Source organism: Martes martes (assembly GCF_963455335.1).
Source record: "Martes martes genome assembly, chromosome: 1".
Classification (NCBI taxonomy): domain Eukaryota; kingdom Metazoa; phylum Chordata; class Mammalia; order Carnivora; family Mustelidae; genus Martes; species Martes martes.
Window position 1 is genome coordinate 159,876,493 of NC_137888.1, and position 23,682 is coordinate 159,900,174.

The 23,682-nt window shown below is 52.4% G+C and overlaps 1 protein-coding gene across 1 annotated transcript in view; it reads right to left on the bottom strand.

Annotated features, from left to right (window-relative positions):
* Nucleotides 1–23,682, bottom strand: part of MGLL (monoglyceride lipase) — a 108,891-nt gene that overhangs the window by 57,275 nt on the left and 27,934 nt on the right. The window contains exon 3 of the mRNA XM_080823998.1: nucleotides 9,988–10,094. Within this exon, the coding sequence (XP_080680124.1) occupies nucleotides 9,988–10,094 (107 nt within the window). The remainder of the gene's footprint in view (nucleotides 1–9,987; nucleotides 10,095–23,682) is intronic.

Sequence of the window (23,682 nt, forward strand, 5' to 3'; positions counted from 1 at the left end):
TGGCCATGCCCTTCAGCTGGTGAGTGCCAGAGCTGGGATTTAACCCAGGTGGTCACTCCAGGGTCCTTCTCACCATGGGCAGCCACGTTAGTTCACTCCCGTCCATGTACCCTTGGTCTCAACGTGTGCTTCAAGAGGCTGCATGGCTCCCCTTACCGATGAGGGACCCGTGTGTGTTTCACCCGACTGGAACGTCTTTAGGAAAACACTCAGTATTTGCAGATGGGATTAGTTTTATAATCCAAGGTAATTGCTACCTAAACCGGGGGCAGACTGTTTAAATTTAGAAGGCGCCCAGCGCAGGGCAGTGGGGAGCTGGTCTCACGGAGCCTGCGGCTGTGTACGAGCTGATGCGTTCTCGGCGCTCTGCTAGACCTGCCCGCACTGCGCCCAGCCGCGGAACAGGTGTGCTGGGCTCTAGAAGGCACGTCATCTCCAAAGCAGATGCCTTCTAAGGCACCAGTGGGGGCATCTACTGGTGCGCTAAGGGTATTATAAAATGATCGCTAAAGGCATCAGCCCTCCTGACAGCCTGAAGCTGCTCTGGACACTAAAAATGTCTGGCCGGCATCCAGCTGTCATGAGCTCTGTGAGCTCAAGGCCAGCCCTGACCTCAGCTGCAGTGAAAACCTCCAGGATGGGCCTAAGGCCTCCAGGCATGCCCAGGAGTATGTCCTCTGCTTTCTAGGGGACCTGCTGTGGCCAAGGCCACCTGGGGTGTGAACCCTGCCCTGATTCAGGTGGGGACCTCCACTGTCTCAGCACAGTACCCTCCCAGACAAGTTCGGCTGCGGACCAGGTGCAGACCCAGTGGGGGTATCGATCTCCTCCTCTGCTCTACGCTCTGCCACCATGACCCTGGCTTCCACGGGTTCTCTTCGAGTTTCATTCCTTCCCCTTCCACAACTCTATCCCTCCCATTGCTGTGCCATCCTGAAAACTCCCAGAGATGGAACCCTACTCGACGGGGTAGACTGCTGTCCTTGGGGAACTGTTAAGCTCATTTAATTCACTAAACCATTACACCTCCCCCCAGTAAGGGACCAGAACCTCAGCTGTGCTGGGGAAACAGAAAGAAAGAAAAGACAAGGTTCCAGTGCTGGGGGAAATGCTGCAGGAATGAAGAGTCTAGCAGGGGAGGTGAACGTATGAACAAATAACTAAAAAGACACCGTGGGAGAAGAGTTATCCTCAAGCGAGTGAGAGACGGCACAGGAGTGTGGAGGGCAAAGAAGGGAAGGAAAGCTACAGGGAGACGTGAGCAGGGCCCGAGAGCTGGGCTCAGTGGGGACGGGCAGGCCAGAGGCGGCCACGGGAGGTGGCCAGGTCCCTGGGGAGGCTGCAGCCCAGGTGTGGGCATGGCTGTTGGCCAGCGTCTGCACAGAGCTGTATTGTTAGGAGGCAGCTGATGCTTCCAGGGCCTTGAAATACCCTTGGCCACTGTGGGCAACTCTGAGCTGCTTGAAGGTGGTGATGGAAGTTCAGCAGCTGATCCGTTTGACAGTAGCTAAGCCCTGCTGCCTCCGAGCCCAGGTCCCAAGCATCGGTGAGGCTCTCCGCAGCAGCACATCGTCCTCGTCCTGTGTGGCTGGACAGTCCTCCCCCAAATCCTGCCCACACTCTGTCACCTGGTTCCCAGGCTTTCACCACCGAACTCAGCGGTGGCTTCTCAGCCATGAACTCCCTGGACCAGGGAGGGAATCCAGGGTGCTCTTCCTACCATGCACCTGTTGTTCTGCTTCCTCAAAGCTCAGTATGCCCATCTTTAAAGTGGGACGACACGCCCATGACTCGTGGTGCCAGCCTGTGACAGAGAAGCTCTTTTCCATGTGTTGCCCCTGCCTCTCCACCTTTGCCTAGTGGGGGCCTGTTCTCCCACACCACCCCTGCCAGGGGGTGTAAGGGCCATGCAGTGGAGGAAGCCTCAGCCTTCGTGGGGCTTCCTCTTCAAGGACAGCCAAGGCCCTGCCCTCCCTCCTGCAGTCATCCTCCCTCCTGGCTATGTCGAGGGCCACCTGCCTCTCTTGGAGTTGGTGGGGGCCCGTGGCCCTACCCTGACAACATGCGCCTTGAGCAAGGGTGGGGTCTGTCTGAGTTCTGGGTGTCCCATCCCCCAACAGGGCCTCCTGGGTCACGCCCCTGCCTGTTTGCTGAGGCAACCCTCACCTGGACCACCTGCCCTCCCTTCTCTGCCTTGATGCGGGAAACCCCAGCTCCAACATAAGGGAGGAACTCGGGGAGAACACACCGTCCTTCAAGAACATCCACACAGCGTACCCCTGGCACTCTGTGAAGCCTAAAAGAAGAGCAGGTGTGGCACGTCTGCGGGGGAGGGGCCAAGAGCAGAGGCTCTGGGACTGCAGGCCTCTGGCACCTGCGTCCTTGTCCTCTGCTGCCCTGTGTGGAGACGGGGCCTCCGGATGCCGAGGCTAGCAGTCTGCCGTGCAGAATTCGTGAGATGAAACACCCCGAGTTAGCATCGGCCCACAGTTAGCATCCATGGAGTAACTAACTTCCGGCCCTGGGTCGTGGGGAGCAGTGCGGGTGGCACTTGGGGTGCTCACAAGCTCTGTTCACCTGTGACAACTGTACCTACTTCCAGGCGGTCCGTAAGGTCACATGGGCAGTGTTTCAAAAAGCCTTTTGTGTGGATAGTCGGGGGTACAGTAATTATTAATAAATATTAATCAGATGCAAATATCATGTCATCCCGTGATGACTCTTGTAAATGCCCCATGACACACGTCACATGACCTCCACTTTCGAAATCTGGACTGGACCCTCGGGAGTGAGAAGCGGCAACCGGTGTCAGACTCAGGTTTTCCTAGGACTGTGAAGTAGTCACCCCACCAAAGCCAGAACCTATGGAGTCCTTAAAGTGGGCCAGGCCCTTCTACGTGGATAATCTCCCTTAATCCTCCCACCCCTGATGCCAGGTGATATGTAGAGATTTCGAGTCTTCTCTGCTGTCCATGAGAAAATGGGGATTCCGAGAGGTTAAGTAACTTGCTTGGGGTCACACAGAGAGTGAGTGGTTGAATGGACTCAGACCTGGGTCTTACAGACACCAAGGTCTACATTTTTGTTCTACTTCCAAGTAAAACCTATGTATACACTCTAATTATATACATCTTTTCTCAGTTCCTGAACCACGACAAAGAGCGTCCGTGGTGCTAAGAAGAATTTCCTTCCCTAGAATTATTCAGTCTTTTTTTTAAACATAGCATCACATATAAGTAATTTCACTTTTCTTTCCTCCTCCAAGTGACTCATTTGAACACTTCAGAAACTGTGTCTTCCAGAGACACAAAATTATGACTGTTTTCTCCTTAACCAGAAAACCTTAAATATTTCCTTCTCTGGGGACATGTGAATAATTTTGAAATGAATGAATACTCTCTTGGGGTGAACTCCTTTTGAAAAATAACTGGGTGGTAAATAATCAGGCCAGCACTGAGACAAGAAAGGTGGCACTGACTTTCCGGAAGCATCCATTTAGCTTTTGAAGTCCCTAACACAACCTCCTGATTCGGGATTCAGACCTGTAGGCCTCAAAAGGGCAACTGGGTTTTGTTGCTTCCATAAAGCAGAGCAAACAACGTGCCTGATTCCCATGTGAAGAAGTCACTTTCTACACTTCTGACAAAATGAAATCAGGGGCCTGCGTGGCTCAGTGGGTTAAGCGTCTGCCTTTGGCTTGGGTCCTGATCTTGGGGTCCTGGGATCAAGCTGGGCTCCCTGCTCAGCAGGGAGTCTGCTTCTCTCTTTGGCTCTACCGGTCCCCCCATATAAATAAATAAAGTCTCAAAAAAAGAAAAATATTACATTTCAAATTTCAGCTATATCTACACTGTAGTTTAAAGGAAATTGTACATAAGAAATATCTGCAGTGAGCTGGCCCCCTTTCTCCTCGCAGTCTGCCTGCTTGAATCAGAAGGTCGGGGGTCGGAGTCCGGCCATCAGGGTTTCCGTGGGCCTTCTGGGGACACCGCTGTCCACTAGAGTTTGAGAACCTTGCTTCCTCTCATTCTATCCCTCTCATTCTATCAACCACCATATAGCCTTATTATTATTATCACGTCATTTTATAAATGAGTAAACCGAGGCCACAGACGTTTTTATATTTTGCTCAAGAAAGACACAAGTGATCAAATAAACTCGTGTCAGATATTTATACCCAAGATGGAAGGTCTGGATGTACTTACCTGTGAATGAAGGAGGAAGAGGAGGGGGAGACAGAGGAAGGGAACTGCAAAGCCCTCTTGGGATACGGAGGGCGCCCAGGCTACCTCCTACACCTGCCACCGCAGGGGAAGTTCACGGTGGCCTGTCCTCAGAGCTGGGTCCCTGAACGCCTCATACCAAAACGCAACTCCCTGCATTAGTCTCACTTGCATATTTACTAAAGCCAAGAAATGTTGACACATTTTTCAAACATTTTAAGCAAGAATCTATTACCGTAACTGATGGTGACCAATTTTTAGAACAGGTCTAGCAAGGGACCTCGACTCAAAACCGTCTCCTTGTTTGTAAAACACATATATCAACTCCCCCCCACCCTGAATTTCCTAAACACCCTTCGTGGGACCGGGTAGAGCCCCCTCATGAACAGAATAGGGCATAACTGTCTCCCACAAACCTTCCCTCAGAACTTCCTCTTCTCACACACTCCGGCTGAGTTAGAAAAAATAAAACAAACAAGCCCCTTTAACACTTTCCCTCAAATATTTGTACATAATTAATTCACTGTTAATCAGTTGAGGATGGCTCTTTGATACTTTGGAAATAGAAACAGAGCGGCTCGGGCCTCAGCAAATGTTATTTTTCCGGCAGCCGGGTCCAGAGTCAGGAGACTGCTCCCCCTGGCAGCAGCCAGGTCAGCTGGGGCCGGCCAAGATGCCCACATTCCGGGCGGGACCCGGTCAGTGTCCGGGGCCCTCCACCTGCAGCGCCGCCTGCCAGGGGGACAGGGGAGCCCGCCCCGGGTGCCTTGCCCCCTCCCCTGCTCACACCAGTCGCTCGGCTCCTGTGGAAGGCAGAGGGATTTCCAGTGAGTCACCGCGAGCAGCTGGTGACCGAGGGACGGCGTAAGCACGAGCCCTGGTTTTCTCGGCACTATATTTAGAACGGCACAGAAAATCCCATCCTCTGGTGTTTCCACCTGTTCAGACGGAAGCTCCTTCACTTCCATCTGCCCTCACCTCTCCCTCGCTGGGTCCCGCCCACCTGTCTCCTGGTGGCCCTCCCTGCTCCCAGCAGCCAGCCTGTCCCTCCCTGCATCAACTCCCTCATGGGCTCCAAGTATCCAGAGGGACTCATCAGCCTGCCAGGGGCCAGCTCCCCCACGCCCCTCTCCCCCACCCCCTGGTAACTGCTGCTAAACTTCAGGGTCCACTGAGTCCTTGGGCTCGGATGTCTCCCCAAACATGACATAAGCATGTCATATTGTGCATCAACTTTTCCCTGTACGGTCTCTTCTGCCTGGAACTGTGCTTCTTAACCTTGACTGCACATGAGACCCCACTGCGGTCATTTTGAAGTTTCCATATCCCAGACATATCAAAGATGTAAGAAATCCAAGTCTCTCTGGAGAGAGGGCCCAGGCATCCATATTTTTCAAGACTCCCCAAGGATTTCAATAGGCGGTCAAGGTCAGAGCCAACTGCTCTCAGTGATGGGTGCCTCTCTCCACACGTTGCTTCTCTTGGTAGGCTCCTACTCATCCGTCAAGACCCAGCCCCCCTGCCAGCGCTCTGGGCATCAGGTGAAGCCTGTGTACCTCTGAGACATTGTGTCCTACTCGGCACACCCAAGTTACAGGTTTCCTCCGTTCCGGCCTCCAACCACATCGCTTTCAAGTTTCACTGGACTGTTGTCCCAATCTTGGCCACCAGACTGCGAGTTCCAGTGGCCACTCTGCTGGGTCCCCTCCACAAGGCCAACACCCAACAGTGCCCAGCGGTTGTGGATACTCTTCTATGGATATTCTGCTGCATGTGCTTAAAACATTTCTGGTCTGGTGGGTTTGGGATCACAGACTCCTTCCTGCGTTCAGCCAGCAATGGTGAGGACTCCCCTCTGCTCAGTCCTGGGCCCCACATGGGAGACAAGAAGGTTGTTGGGGAGAGCGAGGGGCTGACATGTGATGACTCAGTAAGACTAGCTCCTCCAAAGGAAGGAGTTACCACTCAGGATACTGATTACTTTAATGAAGCTGGACACGTACCAGGGGCCACTTAATTTTTCTGGGGAACACAGGTCAGTCTACCATCAGCTTGTCAGTTTCCGCATCCACGACTCTGTCCTTGCACGGCACTGAACCCAGGCCTGCTGCACAATTTGGAATGTTACCCACCACTTACTGATGCTGCCGATAATGACCTTGGCACCAAAACCTTCTGAAAGAACAAAAGGATGGATGGATGAGACAGACAGGAGGTGCTGTTATAACCCAAGACACAGACAGTAAAATGGTTGGGAAATGCCCCTTTCCGTGACAAACCTCACCCAAATGAATGAGATTTCACTGCCTCCCTTGCGGCTAGGGGCCTAGCCCTGCAATGCAGCGCCGGCCAAGGAGATGTAGCTGGAATGCTGGTGAGCTCTCCTGGTATGAGCCCAGCCCCACCACGCCGTGTTGTGCCCCGTCTCCCTCCTGCTGAGAACAGGAGGCTGGAGAAGGCTGCCATGGGCGGGAAAGCCACAGCTAACAAGAGCCGAGCAAGACTGCAGATGGAGCTTCCCACACTGGAGGCACTGTGGGGTCCCCCCACCCTCACCCCCTCTCTCCCTCCCCCCGGTCTTAGACATTTTTTGTGAAGCTCTTATGGTCAGGCTTCTGTGGCCTGAAAACTGCCCCCAACTGGTGTGGATGTTTCAGTGCCAAAGAATAGGCCCCTTTGGCAATAAGAGCCTCAGACTCCTCACCCCTAAAACGGGGTCGTAAGAGTCATCATTAAGGGAAGGTAGAATGTACCAGAAGTGCCCCTTGGCCAACGGCAGGAACAATAGCTCTCATTTGTGGCCACGCCCATGCGGTCTGTCATCCTGCAAAATCCTAAAACAGCAAAGTTCAGTGGGATACTGACTGAGCACGGCGCTGTGCTTGCAAGTCCCCCCGGCATGCTGGGAAACACAGCCAGACGGCTACAGACACAGCGTCTCCGGGCCTTTGCCTAAACCGTGAGATAGTAGAACGTACTTGGACAACGAGAGGGAACGGCTGATTTATAGAAACCCGCATTTCTACCAACTGTGTTTATAGAAACCGGCAGCGGCAGGTCTGTTCACTTTGTAAATGTTTTGAAAATCTACCCTTGCATCAGCCTCTCAGGGGCAGACGGAGGTCCAGGCTCGGGGCAGCGACAGGGGCCCCAGAACCAGCGCCCCTGGCTCCCGGCCTTGGCTTAGCTGTTCCTGCTCAGAGACTTGGAGTCCCCCGTGTGGGTACCTGGCATGGTAGGCGGTCTGCACGGTGGCTGGAAGGGGTCAGGGAGAGGGCAGAGTGCAGGGGGACACGTTACCATGCTCTGCCAGGCGCTCTCTATGCATTATGGCACAGAAATCCTGGCTATAGGACAGCACTGCCTTGCCCATTTGGTGGAGGAGAAAACAGAGGCTTGGAATGGTTCGATACGGTGTCTGAGATCTCAGGTCTGGAGTCACAGCCTAGGGGGCACTTGGACCCAGGTACGTTTGCACCCAAGCCCGCTTGCTATCTGGCATGAATGTTCTAGCAGCACGCCTCTGACAACAGGATGACAATAGGCCTGAGTACACGGGGTGGAGGGTGGGGTGGGGTTTGAGGTCACGCTGGCCCTGGAGAGGCCACGGGCTCTAGAACAGTCTTTCTCAGCTCTGCATTTTTAATCCTTTGTGTACCTCCAACTGGCCCAGTAAGTGCCCGACGTTCTCCCCCTCTCTGCTCTATTTAAATTGAAAATCTATGTAGGAAAGAAAGAAGCCTGCCTGTGTCTCTGTATGTAGTCATTCCTGGTATGGATACTGAATCATCCACATCTTGTCATCAAGGAGGCCAGGCTTCAGAACCTGCAGGTCTGGGTTCGAATCCTTCCTTCTCTACACATGTCAGCAAGAAGGAATAAAGCACAGATCACTAACCACCAGGATCCAGCCGCACAAGACCCTGCAATGATGGCCCACTCACACAGCTTTGTCCTACTAAGTGAGCTACGTCACTTTCATGCACAGACGACCACCAAAGTCACACGCACTTTCATCCGGGTTCATTTCTTGAATAAAACACCACCCTCTAGCACTAGCCAGGGAGACTTCCAATGAGTCGTGGGAAGAAGTCGATAAACCAAGGAACCCAGAACAGGTGACTATCAATGACCACTTTTGAACTATCTTTAGAACGTCAGGGAAAACGATGAGCCCATCTTAGATGTTATTTTGGAAACATCAATAGGTGGGCTGTTTCTTCTCTCCTTTTCCTCAAACAGGGAAGCCTTTCAAACTTGTTTTTCAAAGTTCTGCCACCAGACCAAATAAATAGGGCACAACAGGTACGTGCTCCCGCAGGTGTGACCCAGGGGAGTTCGTAAGAAGGTAACAGACTCCAAGATTCACAACCCCCCTTGGATTCTGGGTGAAGGTGTTGGCCGTTTGCTGAGCCTGACTACTCTCTTCTGCCAGCATGTCCCTAGGTTGCTCAGTTTGAAGAGGGAGGGGGGACTGCAGCAGATATTAGCAGAAACAAAGACAACAGGAAGAGAAGTGTTCCCATCTTGGGCTTTTACACTCTGTACAAAGTCCCCAGGCTCATACCAAGGCAGTCCCCAGAGTAAAAATCAGGACAGTGCTCAAATATGACATCTCAAACAGCCTCACAAATATTACCGCGACCATTTGCCAAGCCCTAAGGAACATTACGACCATAACAAGAAGGAATTTAGTCAATATTCGCAGTTATGAAGATGTTTGCTCATAGTTGGCTTAAAAAGGGCTCTTGGTAAATCCACATTTCCTAATTCTTTTTATTCAAAACGTCCCAGCAGGCTTCTCATCCCCTGCTCTCGCGTTGCCTCCCTTTCGCAAGGACTCTCCGGGGCCCTGTCACTGCTCCCCTTTCCCTCTTTGCAGCAATGCCACTTAATTATCTATTTTCAAATCACATAAAGTAGCAGCCACATTGCTGGATCCGAGCCGGGACGCAAGATTTCTACACCGCGGCTGTGGAGAAATCACCGTGTTCAGTCACAGGGAACACTTCATTCTTCAAGACTGTTAAGCAGGGGAAGAGCTAAATCGGGAGCCTTCCAAACCGTGAGGAATGTCACAAAAATGATGAAGGGATGACACACGGGCTTAGGCAATAAACGTTGCATTTGGATGGTTAGTGTGGATTTTGTTATAGGACAAAGAATCAAAGAATCGGGCTGGGGAACGTGTGTGTGCGTGTGTTTACACGTGTACGCACACATGTGTGTGTCTGGGGTTTTCTTGGGACCGATAGGGCCTCTGAGACTTTTCCTATTTCTCCTGGCTTGAAATGCTTCCTAAGTGTCTTGTGGTGAAAGGGGTTGAGCTGTACTTGACGGACTATTACCACATCCATCTGAAGTCCCTTGGGAGAAAACTGGGGCCCGTTTTGCGCAGAAAGCGCTTTATAAATGCAAGAGAGGATTCCTTGGCCTGAGGCAAGTTCTTGTATAAACAGATTCTGGCTTTGGTTTTTTTTTTCTCAGCCGAGATTTCTAATCAGCCTGCATTCAATCCCAGACGCAACAGAAACTGCTGGTCAGACATATTTTTTTGTTTACATAACTACATATTATTATTACTTTTTTTTTTTTTAACTCAGAAACATCCCATGGAGAGCGTCTTTTCCCAGTGTCACCGTGGGAATCACAGAATAACAGAGGAGGAGGGATGAGGGAGGTGGGGTGGTGGAAAGGGGGAGGCCCCCCAAACTGTCAGGCGCTGGCCAGCAGCGTGGGCCCTGTCCCCCCGGGGGCTACTCACCGTGGTCGTGGGCGAACACCAGCAGCCCCAGCCCCATCAGCATCTGAGCCAGCTCGTCATAGCGGCCACAGTGCTCCCCGGCTCCATGCGACACAAAGATGAGGGCCCTGCAGGGGTGAGAGGGAGCTGGGTTAGGAGGGTTGCAGAGTGCCGAGCACGGCTTGAGCAACACAGAGCTTTCAGGACACCAGCAACGAGTGGAGACCGAGTTGAGCCAGCCCTCAGCCCACCAGGACACGCTGTGGTTGTGGTCACTGCGGTTGCCTAGGGACAAGGCAGGGGTCTCAAGGCGATTGGAGTGGACCCTGGAGCTCTGGCCCTAGGTAGCCAGGAGAAGGTGGCTTCGGCTTCTGCCAGGTGTGAGCCACAAAGGCTGTGGGCATCGAGGGGCTCCAGCCTTCTGGCCAAAATGGATGATGAGCCAATCCAAGTGGAGAGACCACATCAGGAAGGGACAGCAAGTCCTAAAAGGAGGTGCTGGAGCCCTGAATCCAGCCTGACCTGAAGCCCGAGCTCTCCCCCGGCCCCACCTTCTGTTGTGCTCTTTTTAGCCCCTTGTGAGGAGAAGAATCCTGACTGACATCCAGCCCTTTCCATTCCTGTGTTGGGATGGCTTACTTCTCTGGGTTGCTGGAATTTGCCTCACCGGCCCCCTTGTATTCCTGCCACCCCTTCTCCAGCTGGCAAACTCCTGCCCTTCCTTCAAGACCCAGCCAGGGTGGGTCAGTGGGTTAAAGCCTCTGCCTTTGGCTCAGGTCATGGCCTCAGGGTCCTGGGATCGAGCCCCGCATCGCATGGGGCTCTCTGCTCAGCAGGGAGCCTGCTTCCTCCTCTCTCTCTGCCTACTTGTGATCTCCGTCTGTCAAATAAATAAATAAATAAAATCTAAAAAAAAACAAAACAAACAAACAAAAAAGACCCAGTCCTGAGGTCCCCTCCTCTGAGAAGATTTCAGAGCCTCCAGCAGGCTCTGCTACGTCTCTCTCTCCCCAGGGCTTCTGTAATCCCTCTGTTGACACAGGGGCAACAGCAGCTTTCTGCCTGCCACCACCACCAGTTACAACCTTCTTGAGGACATGTGAAGACTTGGCCTTTGCCTTTCCTTTGGTAGCTAGCAGGGTGGAGATCCTGCACAAAGGAAGTTTGTGCGGTTTTCCAAGAAGCAGCTGTCTTTTGCACCCTAGATCTGTGCAGGAGAAGCCTTGGGATCCAGAAGCAGAGCTTGGCTGGGCACTCAGTCACCCCAGAAAACCTCCAATGTGGCAGGGTGACTCTGGGACCCGAAGAGTAGCACCCCCATGCCATGGCTCACCCCAGCTCTGAAATAGCCAGAGTCAGCCTGCCCGTGGTGGGGGTTAATGAAAGAGCATTTAGAGTCTCAGACAGTTGTCAAGACTCCTATTCTTGGCATAAGACCCACGGGATGCTAGGTTCCCCTTTGGGCAAAGAGTGAGTGCTGTGAGCAACACCCATCCGATTTCTGCCAATAAGGAGAGGAGGGACGAGGGGAAGACAGAGGAAGGGGAGAAGGGACGAGGGGAGGACCACAGCTGCCATTTTCCTGAGCATTCACAACACATCAGTTCCTCTATTAACTCTACTTATACGATTTCTAACCCCTATCATCCTCTCGGGCTTTGATTTCTTTACAGCTGAGAATGAAAATCAGAGAAGTTAAGTTTATAGCCCAAGCCACACAGCAAGTTGGTAACATGTAGATCTGAGACTATCACTGACGGCCTTCGGGCCTCCAGCGGGCTACCGGTGGGCTCAGAATACAAGTCATCCTTGCCCTTGCCTGCTTCCCCACTCCTTCTGGACACCTCCCCAGCTTACCTCCCTGTCCTCATGAGGGGCCTTCCGCCATGCTAGGGCAGAGCTCAGTTCTTGCTGCCTCAGGGCCTTTGGCCTTGCCAACCTCTCTGAGTGCTCTGGTTGTGCTCTCCCATTGCTGCTGGTCGTGCTTTGGTCCCAGAACAGACATCACCTCAAAGAGGCTTCTCCTCCATCCCACCTAGGGTGGCCTCCCCCACTGCGGTCTTTCTGACCCACGCAGGCCCTTACCACGCAGCTCAGTTGACCATCACTCATACTGGTTTGTTACTGCTCACACAGGATGCTGTCATTTTGCCATTCACTTGCTTGCTTGGTTCCCGGCCCTCTCCTCCTCTTCAAGGTCAGCTCAAGAGGCCGGGAGCCTCATCGACCTTGCCGCTGGCAGAACCCCAGGGCCGCGGCACCCCACAGGGATGAGCAAATATGTGTGATCGGAGCGAACACCTCATTCAAAAGCCTGTGTTCCTTCTCCAACTCCTCTCTGCCAGGCTGTGTAGGGGCAGAGCTGTGCCTGTTCGTTTCGCCCTGCATACCCATTTTATTCTTTGAGCAGCGCACGAAATACCAGCATGAACCTCATCTGCCTTTGGTATCTGTCCTCTCTTAACTTTTCCCTAAGAATACGTTTCACACCCTCTTTGCTGCTTCCTGGGATGCCCAGCCACCTGCTCCAGACCAGACATCAACCTGGGCAGATTCTAACCGCCCACCTGACGCTTCTGGGGTCCGCTGATGGGTCTTTCTCTCAGCTCCTGAGGATTACGCCAGAAGTTCTAAATAGTCCACTCCCATCTGCAAAAGGGGCGGGGCTTCCAAAAAGGATGGCGCAAGCCCTTTAACATCCTTGGGGAATGTGGCAGCCCACAGTTAATGCCCAGGAACTGGGGCTCCGGCGGTGTCAGGCTGCAGCCAGCTTCTCCCTGCAGTCAAGGTCCCCCTCGGTGGAGGAGCCCTGAAGGGTCTCACTTAGCGCCCGAACAGAGTGGTGCGAGGCTTGCCATTCTGCCTGGACTTGCTTGTTAATAGAATCTACCCCCAGAGACGTGATGTGGAAAAATACTTGGCCTCTGACTCCACAGAAATTTCTTCCAGTCCAGCGGTTCTCAATTTTGCCTACAACTTGAAACCTCCCGGCGAGCTTTCGACAATGCTGAGGCTGGGTCTCACCTCCCCAGAAGCAGCTCTGGGTTTAATTGGTCCAGGGTGGGAACAGCTCTCCAGGGGGTTCTGATGTGCAGCAGCCGAGGTGGAAAAGCACCTGCTCTCATCACAGCATGGGGCGTGGGCTAGGATAGGTGGGTCAGATGCCACTGGGAACTCACCAGTGGCAAGAATGTAGCCATTTTGGCCTGGAGACTCATAGCCACTTTGGAGCCATTCATCTCCCCCGGGAACATGCCGGGTAAACCACAGCTTCTTTCTGTAGAGATGCAGAGGCTTCCAGAACGTGCTGCTGCCTTCCCTTTGGGAACAAAGCCGACTGGCCTGGCTTCCCCCCACAGCAGGCAGCAGAGGCTTCTGTGGGCCTTCTCTGCATGGGTGAAGCAGCAGGGCAGGCTCGGCTCCCTCCCCCCGACCCACCTCCCCAGAGCCAGACCAGCCATCTCAGCAGACTAATGGTCTTAAGCGGTCCCTGTGGTAAGGGCGGGGGTGGGGTGGGGTGGGGGGAGGGTTCTCCTTAGTTTGTACATTCGCCTCGTGCCTGGGCCCCAGTTCTGATTATTCGTCTCTCCTCCCCCTTCCTGCATGTACTTGCTCCCTGGACCCGAGTCTTTGTTTTGTAGAATCTGTCTGGCAACGTGAACATCAAATCGCATTACTCCTCTGCCTTAAAGCCTTCAGAGACTTCTCACCACAAGAGAACAAAGCTATTGCCTCTGTGATAACATCCTCCCCTCCCTCCTCCCCTCTGCCTGTGGCCTCCTTTCCAGTGCTCAGATATGCCGATTAGGGTGCACTGCTAAATGTTTCACGAGTGGGGTGCAGGGCCGGCAGGGGGGTGGTTCCTGATTTGCAGCATTTGCCTATCTCCACAGTGTCAATGCTCTCTCACAGCCGGCTTCAGGCTAACATGCTGCCACAGAACACGGGGTTGGAGGGTGTGCACACCCCGGCAAGCCCTGGCAAGCCCATTCCTGCCCGGGAGCCTCAGCCTCTGCCAAGGTGTGGACCAGGGACCCCGCCCCCACTCTGCACGTGGTGGTGGCTTTGACCATCACGTGGATCTCAGGCCGTCTGTGGGCACTGCATTGAAAAGGGGCCCTTGAGCACGGGTCACTGTCCAAAACTACTTCTCTACTACCACATTTCCTTCCCTCTCCTCTAACTAGAATGTGTTCTTGACGGCCGCTGTGTCATCTATGCGGTTTACTGCTGTATCCTTGGCTGGCGAAAATGCGGGCACACAGTAGGAGCTTAGTAAGGATTTGTTGGCTGACTGCATGACCCCCAGGGCCTGGATCTCTCTGCCCTCCCCTGCCAACCCCACAGCCCCCAGGGTTTGGAGTTCACACCCAGGGGAAGGCACGTTGGGAAGTCAGGCTGGCACGGGGTTTTCCAAGGCTTCGTCCCCCACTCCCATCAAGACACCCCTGCTCTCCCATCAGAACTTCCTCCTGCCCCGTGCACCTGCTGTAGGTGTGACACAGCTGTCTGTCTGCTCCCCAGTCACTGGCAGCCCACCTCCAGGTCCCACCCCTGCCAGCACCAGGGGCACGTCCAGCTGCACCCCAAGCTGTGTGCACTTAGGCTCTGGCTCTCTGGGAGAAGGGGAACCCCCAGCCTGGAGCTGTCTGATAGAGCTCCCTCCTTCACCACTGGATGCTGACCTCCACTTAGAACTTCCCCTTTGGGGTTTTGCAAGATGTTGTGATTGCTGTTAGTTTCTGCTCTGAAAACCTTCAGCACCAAGGAACCGAGATGTGGTTAAATAAACACCCCAGTTGCTGGGAGGCTGGGAATAGAGCAGGCGGAAGCCAGGATGACTGGGTTTGGTTCCAGGTGTCACCATGCATGGCCCTGGACACGAGACACCTGGTGGCTCAGAGCTGCAGGACGGCAGCAACTGGGGACCTTAACTGAGGCCATCCAGAGATATTGACTCAAGGTTTATCACGTGCCAGGCGCCAGGGACCCAGAGAGGGCCAAACAGCACTGTCCCTGCCCTAAATACAGCTCTCACTCAGGACAGACAGGTGCTCAGCAGAGAATATGCAGGTGTGTATTATGAGACGCACCAGGGACAGGTGGGAGTGGCCGGGAAGGGCTCTGAGAAGGAAGGCGGCCGAAGCCGGGAGGGCCCCTGGAGTAAAGAACTGGGGGGGGGGGGGGGTTTCTCCAGACAGATGGCTCAGCACAGGGCAGTGAATGGATCTGCCCTTCTGAAGCTTCTAGGGCTGCTGCGGAGAACTGAGGGAGAGAGGGAAGGTGGTGTTTGTCAAGGAACCTGCAGTCTGGGCTCTCAGCAGGTGCCAGGCACAGTGTGGTCCCCTCCCTCCCCTCCCACCCTGGCATTCTGCAACCTCGACGGAGAACAGCAACAGAAAACTAGCAGGGCCATTTACGGAGACAAGGCAATACCCACAGCGGCAGAAATTAGGTTGCAGAAGAGGCTGGCGAAGATCTTTTTCCTGGAACTTCTTTAATGGCTGCAGCCCATTGGGAGACAGTCATTCCGGGAGAAGGCAATGGCTGTCAGAGGGGGAGGCCCGGCCCCTGGAGCAGATGGCCTGCCTGGCATCCGGCCCTGGGAGGCGGGGCAGCTCCCAGCAAAGCATACGCAGCCTTGATATGAACATGCCGCAGAACTTCGCAGAATGTCTAAACCGGGGCTGATGCGGCCATGCCCCAGGTTTGACAAAACAGAATTTCCCCGGCATCCAAAAAGGATTTCTCCCTTTATTCCTTTGTTTAGTCACTGTTTCAGGAACCGAACTTTCCAGGTCTCAGTGTGCTCACCTGTAAAATGGGGATAATCCTACCACCACCAACTTCGGGGGACACTACGACATAAATGACCAAATGCATATGGGATGAGAGGCTCCCATCTGGGGTTTCCTGGAAGACAGAAAGCACTCTGTAACTGCCTGCCGTGAGGCTGTTTCCTCCGACGGCACAGATGGCCTGCCTGCGGTCCAGAGCCCTGGCTTTATTCTCCAGCCCTTCCAGAAACTGGTTTCCAGATCTCTGTGGGCCTCAGTTTCTCCACCTGTGAATTGGGGACACGGCACTTCCTCACTGGGGCTTGAGATGATGAGAACATGGATGTAAAGGTGTGCAGCTCAAGGCTGAGGTCTCTTGACTTTCCTGTCACATTCTCTGCTGGCTTGCCACCTCCCGCCCAAGAAGGTGAGGCTCCTTCATGGACCCACACAGGGCAGGGCCCCAGGAAATGGGTGGGAAACAAGCCTGTAGCCACCAATGCCTCGAAAGACGGGGATGGGTGCTGGAATGAAAAGCATTCCCTTCTACCACGGACACCCCCACCTGTCACCTACAGAACTGTGGTACTTGGCTGGGACCTCTTCCCCTCCATGTGCCCATCTGCGGGGGGGATCACAAAGCCTCCCTCCCGGGGCTGTCAGGAGGTTAAAATGAACCACCTCTTTCTCGCCTGGAAAAGAGTGGAAAACATCAGCCTCTTTCTTACCTGCCCTTTCCAAAGACCTGGCCAAGCTCCACCAAAGGAGGGGCTGAATGCCCCACTGAGGAAATGTTCTGCTCATTTTATTAGGAGAAATTCAGGAAACCCGGGATTTGAGGGAGGAACCCCATGTGTTGGGTGGACCCCATCCTGCCAGCAGGCGGCTGCTCAGGTGGTGTTTGACCCAGGGAGGGGAAGGACACGAGCCTCGAGCCTTGCAGACCCTTTGATTGTCCTCAGACCAAGGGACAGGGGGAGGGCATTTGCCTGCCTGATCTGGGGAGAGGATGCACTGTGAGTTCTCGCTTCTCCCCAAGGCGTCCCACTCAGGCAGCTGGGTGGCTCACTTCATTATCCACATCCACCCAAATCCTTCCTGCCAAGTTTTAGGACTTAAAAAAAAAAATTCGCCCGGCACGTTTGTCATCGGGCCCGTGAGTGGGATCGTCAGGCTCCGCTTGGACCCCTTTGCCATAGCTAAAGTGGAAGCCTGACAGGCTCTGCTGGAATCCAGATTTAACCGTTTCCCTCCTCTCGCAGAGCGCCGGGCTGACTTTGTTCCTCTCCATCGCTGGCAGGGCTCCCGCGGCACAGTGTGCGGTGGGGACAGAAATAGAACATAACCGGCGAACGGGGTCTAAAATTTCAGAGGGAGAGCTAGAAATAGACCTCTCATTTGTAAAACAGATCAATAATGCCTATCTCCCAGGGTCTTTGTGAGGGTTGATTGAGAGAATTTATGGAAAATAACCCGGCAGGATGCTTGGTGCCGAGTCAGGCATTACTTAATAGCCAGTGCTGACAGCTGATACTCATTTGGGCTCGCTGTTGGTCTAAGGGTGTTAGGCGCTAACTCGTTTCACCCTCACAACCACCCCTGTGAGGTGGGTCTGGCGAGCTTCCCCATTTTTCTTATGAGAAAAGTGAGGCCCTAAGAGGCTACGCAGCTCGCCTGAGGTCACACAGCCAGTAGGTTCAGAACTCAGTAGAACCTGAACGCAGCCAGGCTGGCTCTCAGGTGCACATTCTGGACCACGGTGTGATGGCATCGCGAGAGGAAGATGCCAGGCAATCATGTCACGGTGCATGGTCAGGTGGTCCCCAAAGCCCCTTGCCCTGACCAGCTTCTCCCTCCGGCCTCCTGCCCCAGCCCATTCCTTCTCCCACCCTGTACACCAATCAAAGAACAACATCTGGTTCTTCAACCCACCATCTCTGCCCCTGCCTGTGATTTGGCTCAGGTTTGACACCTACCCTCTCCGAACTCTGGAGCCTTTCCTGGGGTCCCCCAGGCTGAGCTAGTGGCTCCCTTCTGAAGTCCTAATAACACTCCATTCCCATCTCTTTTATCCTGGACTCATCAAAATCTGGTGTGAGTAGACCATGAGTTCTTTGAGGACAAAGGCTATGTTTTATTGATTCGTCCTGGTGTCCTGTCCCTAGCAGCTAGGACGGCCTCCGTTCTGTAAATGCTGACTGATGAATGACAGAATGAATGAAGGAGGGAATTAAGTGGCTCCGGGGTAACAGAGACAAATGTGGGCTGGAACAGCCAGGGGAGAGCTCCTGGAGGTCCACAGGCCACACCTGCAGGCCCTCCAACTATTTTTGAAAGCCCCTGATTCCCCCTAGTAAATTCCCTTTTGCCTTTCCTGGCTATGGAAGTTTCTGTCATTTGCACTGGATCCAAAGACTTCAACTGAGAGCTTGGGACTGCCGTTGGCCCAAAGGGATGGGAGAAGGAGGACAGTGAGGAGGACCCAAGCAGGGCATTTGAGGTGATGGGGGATCCAGGAGAAGCTCGGGGGTGCCAAGACAGACTCATGAGACTCTGAGGAAGGGGGTGGCCCAGAGGAGGGCAAGAGCCAGCAATGCTCAGCAGAGTGGGGACAGTGGGGACAGTGGGGACAGGAGCTAGACTGCGGGGGCCCCCAGATGCAGGAACGGAACCTGATTACACCCTCAGGGGCATGGACATGCTGAAGGCTTCTGGCTAGGCGTGATAAGCCAGAGGGACACATGCCTGTCACTGGAAGGCAAACTCAAGATTCAGGAGCATGATGGGAACTAGACGACTCATCACTGAAACCCGACCCCCATCTTAGTTATTTTTTTTTTTTTTAAAGGCAGATCTGCAATAGAGGTGTCTTCCAAGGAGAAGATAAAATTACAATAATTTTTAAAAGGCCACAGAGGAAGTTTCCTTAAGCATTTGATCATTTAACATGCCTTTTGAAATGTGTACAACCTCAAAACCAGAACAGCTTTGTGACCAGTGTATTTAACTCAGATGCTGCTGTCAGCCCCCACATTTTATTTATTTATACTTACTATCATAAGGAACCTATAAAACAGAAGAGCTTGTCTAGGTAGATAAGGCATTCAGTACAGATCACGGAAAGAAGATAAACTGGCCATGCCCCCCCCTCCCCTCCCCCACCAGCAACAGCAGTGCTAACAGATCAGTACAGGGAGGCAGCATGGGGTGGGCTGGAGCCCTGGAGTCACTGGACCTGAATCCCGGTTCTGGCCTTTACTAGCCACAGGCCTCGGACGAGGGACTCAGCTGCTCTCTGGCTCAGTTTCCTCATCTGTTAAATGAGCACTGACAATAACACCTACCTGCCAGGTTCCTGAGGGTGAGGTCAGGAATCCCCGCAGGCCACACGAGCTTTTGGTGTTGTATCACCGGGAATGATCTAAAAGTTACTTACTATTATCTGCTGTAATCTTACACATTAGGGAATGGGCACACAGACGTTCAATCAGATGTCAACCTTTGAGGGAGGAAAATTCGATCGGAGGCCCCTCTTTCATAACCAGTATGCTAAATTCCGATGGTCTCACAGGAGAGGGAAATGGGGTGCTCTTTGTGTTTTAGAGAAGCGGTGGGCTCTGAGTGGCTTCTACTCAGAGGGGCCTCCACAAAGGACATTAGCAACCCCCAAACTGGCCGGACATTACCTATCCAAAGCCTGCTTCTATTGTACAAGCCTGAAATAAATGTACTGAGCCATTCATTCATTTATCATTGATTTTCCAGACCAGCTGTATGTCAAGTCACCTAAGGATCCTATGAATAAAATAATTCCACTGCTCCAGGGAGGTCAGAGTGGAAAAAGCTCCCCTCATCTCCCCATGACTCACAGCATAGCCTCCCCACTCCACCCCCGGCAGAGTGCCTGGGTCTCTAGTTCCAGGCCCCTATTCTGCCCACTCCCTTCTGCCTGCCCATCTCCTGTGTGACTCTGGTCTTGTGCCTACACACCTTCTCCCACATGTGCTCCCCTATGCTCTACTTACCCCTAGAGCCCACGGTGACCCCGAGCCCCCACACCACCCACTTTTCCCTTCCCCACTGGAGAACCCTGCTGGGGTCCCCAAAGTGCACGCTTGAGGTTGGCTGGCCGAGCACCTGGTCTGTCTGCCTCTTCCTTTTGAGGAAGCAAATGTTCCCAATGCCAAAATGCTCTTGGAGATAGAAGACAAGGGAAGTGGAGGCCACTGAGCTTTATTCCCACGTTCTCCACGTTCCCCACGTTCTGAGCTTTACATGCCCTCAGGAGCTCGTTCGTGGATCATTTAAAACAGCAGGATCCTAGAAAGGTCTGCCCGGTCATCCTGTCCCCCACTGGGCCCAGGAACTAGAAAGCCACCCCCTCCCTGCCCCTTCTCTTTCTTTTCTTGTCTGTGTACCCTCCTATTTTAAGGCACCCTGAGAGTTCAAACTTCACGTCCTGACTATTCCACACGGTGGCACTGGGTTCTTTTTGTGTTTGTGTTGCAAGAGTCTGTGCATCTCTTATTTGTCCTGCTCTGCAAAAGCCAAAAAATTCTTATTTGTTGAGCGAGGCTCTTTATATATGTTTCGTTGTTGAATACTCCACCCCAGCTTCTTCCCAGGACTAGGACCAGGGCATTTCAGTACCAGCACAGTCCAAACCCTACCTTTGGTGTTTGAGAAAGTTACTCACTGTCTCAAGAGCCTTCCTTGCAAAAGAAGAATGAGAATCCCTTCCTTGCACAGGCGTTTTCAAGTTTAAATGATAGCGTTGCACCTGCCTGAATGCTGGTTCCCTTCTTTGGGCTTCCCTTTCCCCTTCTGTGCGTGTCAGGATGGTATGAATTGAGTCATTTGAGAACACGCAAAGGAGGCTTGCACTTGGAAAGAATGCTCCAGACAACCGTTTAGTTACATGCCAGATCACCTACTGGGTTTCTGGTCTGTGTGTTTGGGTTTTTCTATCTCTGACTCACATCAGGCAGGCACATCTGTGTCAACAATGGACTGAACCTCATCCGCCCCCGGGCGGTGGGGGGAGGGTCATACTTGAAACATTTTTGTTTGGGGCAGTGATGATGACTGTCAGCCTACCTAAGTCTGAAGGAATTCTCCATTCCCCCGGCTGTGAGCCAGATGGAACTCTTCCCCGCTCCAACATGCGAACTACGATGGCTCCCCCAGAGAAACCATCAGAGTAGCACCAGGCACGTGGCGGGACAACGGCCACCTTTGGCCCCTGCTAGTTCAGCAGCTCCCACTGCCACGGTCGGGGCTTGCGCAGCCCGCCTGTGTCTACAGAGAAGGAAGGCAGACCCTGGCTTGGCCGATTTGCCCAAACCGGATGGTTTCAAAGACCCCACTTAGCATAATTCCTCAGAAGCCAAAGTTACTAAATCGTTAGAAAAATAGGTTATGTATGTATTGGTTATAACGGAACTGTAATTTTATTTTAAAATTTATAACAACATGGGTAGAGGGGGATGGGTGAAGCAGGTGATGAGAATTCAGACGGGCACATGTGATGAGCCCCAGGCGATGTACGGAAGTGATGAATCACTAAATTGTACACCTGAAACTAACATTACACTGTATCTTAACTACCTGGAATTTGCAATAAAAACTTAAGAGAGTTATAACCGCGTATTTTTCTCCTCTCTGTGCCAGCCGCTGGGCTTTGCCCTCTATACGCACAGTCTCAGCTCCCCTGGCTGGAAAAAGCTCAGAGCTCTTGATTCCATGCAGTTTTTTCAGGTGTCAGTTTATTCCTTCCTCATAAGTGCCCACTCTTAGCTTATGGAAGCCAAGTCTTCCTGGGTCATGCCAGAAGTTCCTGGCAAGTTTCTCTGTTTCTCATAGCAATGCCATCTCCTAAGATCCTTGCTTCTGTGACTCCTTAGAAGGGAGTCCTTCTTTGGGACTGCTAATTCTTTTGGATCGCTGGTGATTTTTCATCTTTTGTTCAGCTTTTCCAAAGAAAGTCAAGATTTGTTCAGTACTAGAAATTGGGAGATGATTGGGGGGGGGGTCTTGCCCAAAGATTTCAGTCTAGATGAAGCAAAAGGCTTAGCATTACTCTAAGTAGCTACCTTAGTACACTGCAAAGGAGTAATTAATGTTCCTGGTACATTCATGAAGAGAAAAAGCATGCCACCAAATCTTTCTCTATATATAATATTTTAAAATGCACACACCCATGCCCACACACATAATTTATGTATGTTTAAAAAGAGAATGTGGGTCATTCTGAAAAATGGAAAAATACAGACAAGCCTAAAGGAAAATAAAATCTATCCATAACCTCACTATCCAGTGATAACCAGCATGAACATTCTATTTCCTTCCTGGTTCTTCCTCTCCACATATATTAATATTTGTTTGTTATTGCTAACAGTTTAATTATAAATGTATAGTTGTGACTTTCAATTGTAATAATAATTTATAGCCATGCTGCATGTTTCATTTCGGATCCTGCTTTCGATTCCTTAGCTTCTTTCCATGAACAGTTGCTCACAGGAAGAGCACTGCCACCTCCTCCCAGAGTCCCTCTGAGAGTGAATGGGGGAAAAGCCTGAGAAAGCCCCCAGCACAGGGCCCAGCACCTGGGAGGTATCTAAGAAGTGATTATGCATGGCACTCAGACCCCTCCTGAACCCAGAGCAGACATTACTAATCAATCACAGCTCCCTGCTCTGCTGAACACCAGGCAGCCTATGAGCCTTTTTTTCAGCACCATACTCTGGACAGCCACAGATTATATTCCTACCTGTATTATATTCCCTGGCTATGTGACACCTGGTCCTCCAGATTTTCAGTCCCCAATTTCCCCTAGGATGATGTCACTGCTACTTGGAGCAGCCAGCCTCCGGCATTTCATGGATCAGTAGCTGACTCTTTTACATTTAATTTGGGTGTTCCCTACAAAGCTATGTGGAGCTAATGCAGTCGGGTTGCCAAAATCAGGGTCTGGCTTCAAAAACTCTAGTTAGGTGTCCAGTGTATAAGAGATTCTTCTGCTACATAATGGTGGTCGTGCAGAATTTAGTTTAAGACTGGTCCATCTCCATTCCTGCGCCATCAAAAGAACCAAAAGAACGTTATCTCACAACCCTCAAAACAGCAACATACTGAAGCCACGGGTGCTCCTTGGTAAGTATCACAAGATGCCTGGGGCCATCCAGTCTCCTGAGCACTGAATCTCAGTAAAGCCTTCCCAGCGCAAGGATAATTAAATTCCAAAGTGGGCCCGCCCTGAAGCTGTTCAACTAGAAAATTACAAGCCACAGCAACGATGTATTTTCATATAAATGTGCAAAAGCAAATCCAGCATCAACCAGCTTGAGACAGAGGGGGATAAACAGTTTGATGCATTTTAACACCTAATTTATCATATTGCTAACATCTCTCTTTGGGCACTTAGCGCATTCTCCTCCCTGGGCCACCCAGATGCCTGTCTTATCTAGCCTGCTAAACCGAGGAGTTCTGGAAGGCAATGCCTTACTCACGCCGCAGGGTTTCATGGGAGCCTGCGAGCAACTGTGGTGCCTGCAGTCATGGCTGGCAGAAGAGAAGCAGGTCATGCAGTTCTGTCGCCAGCACATGTGGTCTGTGGGCTGCATGACCACACCAACATCACCCCCAGCCCCATCCCTACTGTCCTTGTTTCTCTGCAGAGGACAATTCCCAGGGGTGTTCTCCACTTAGCCTCTGGGACAGTCACTCTGCTGGCTCGTCTCCCTCCTGCATCCCACCCGTGTGGCTGTCCCAAGCAGAGTTGGGGACAGTGGAGCAAGGCCAAGTCTCCAGCTGGGCCCATGGTCACCAGCTCGCTTTTTGTAGGCAAAGAAAAACGTCCCCTGAATATACGGGAGTACCATCTCTCCTCAATAATATTTCCTCTTCACCTTTCAATACTCAGTCTGGCCTTCCTTGGCCC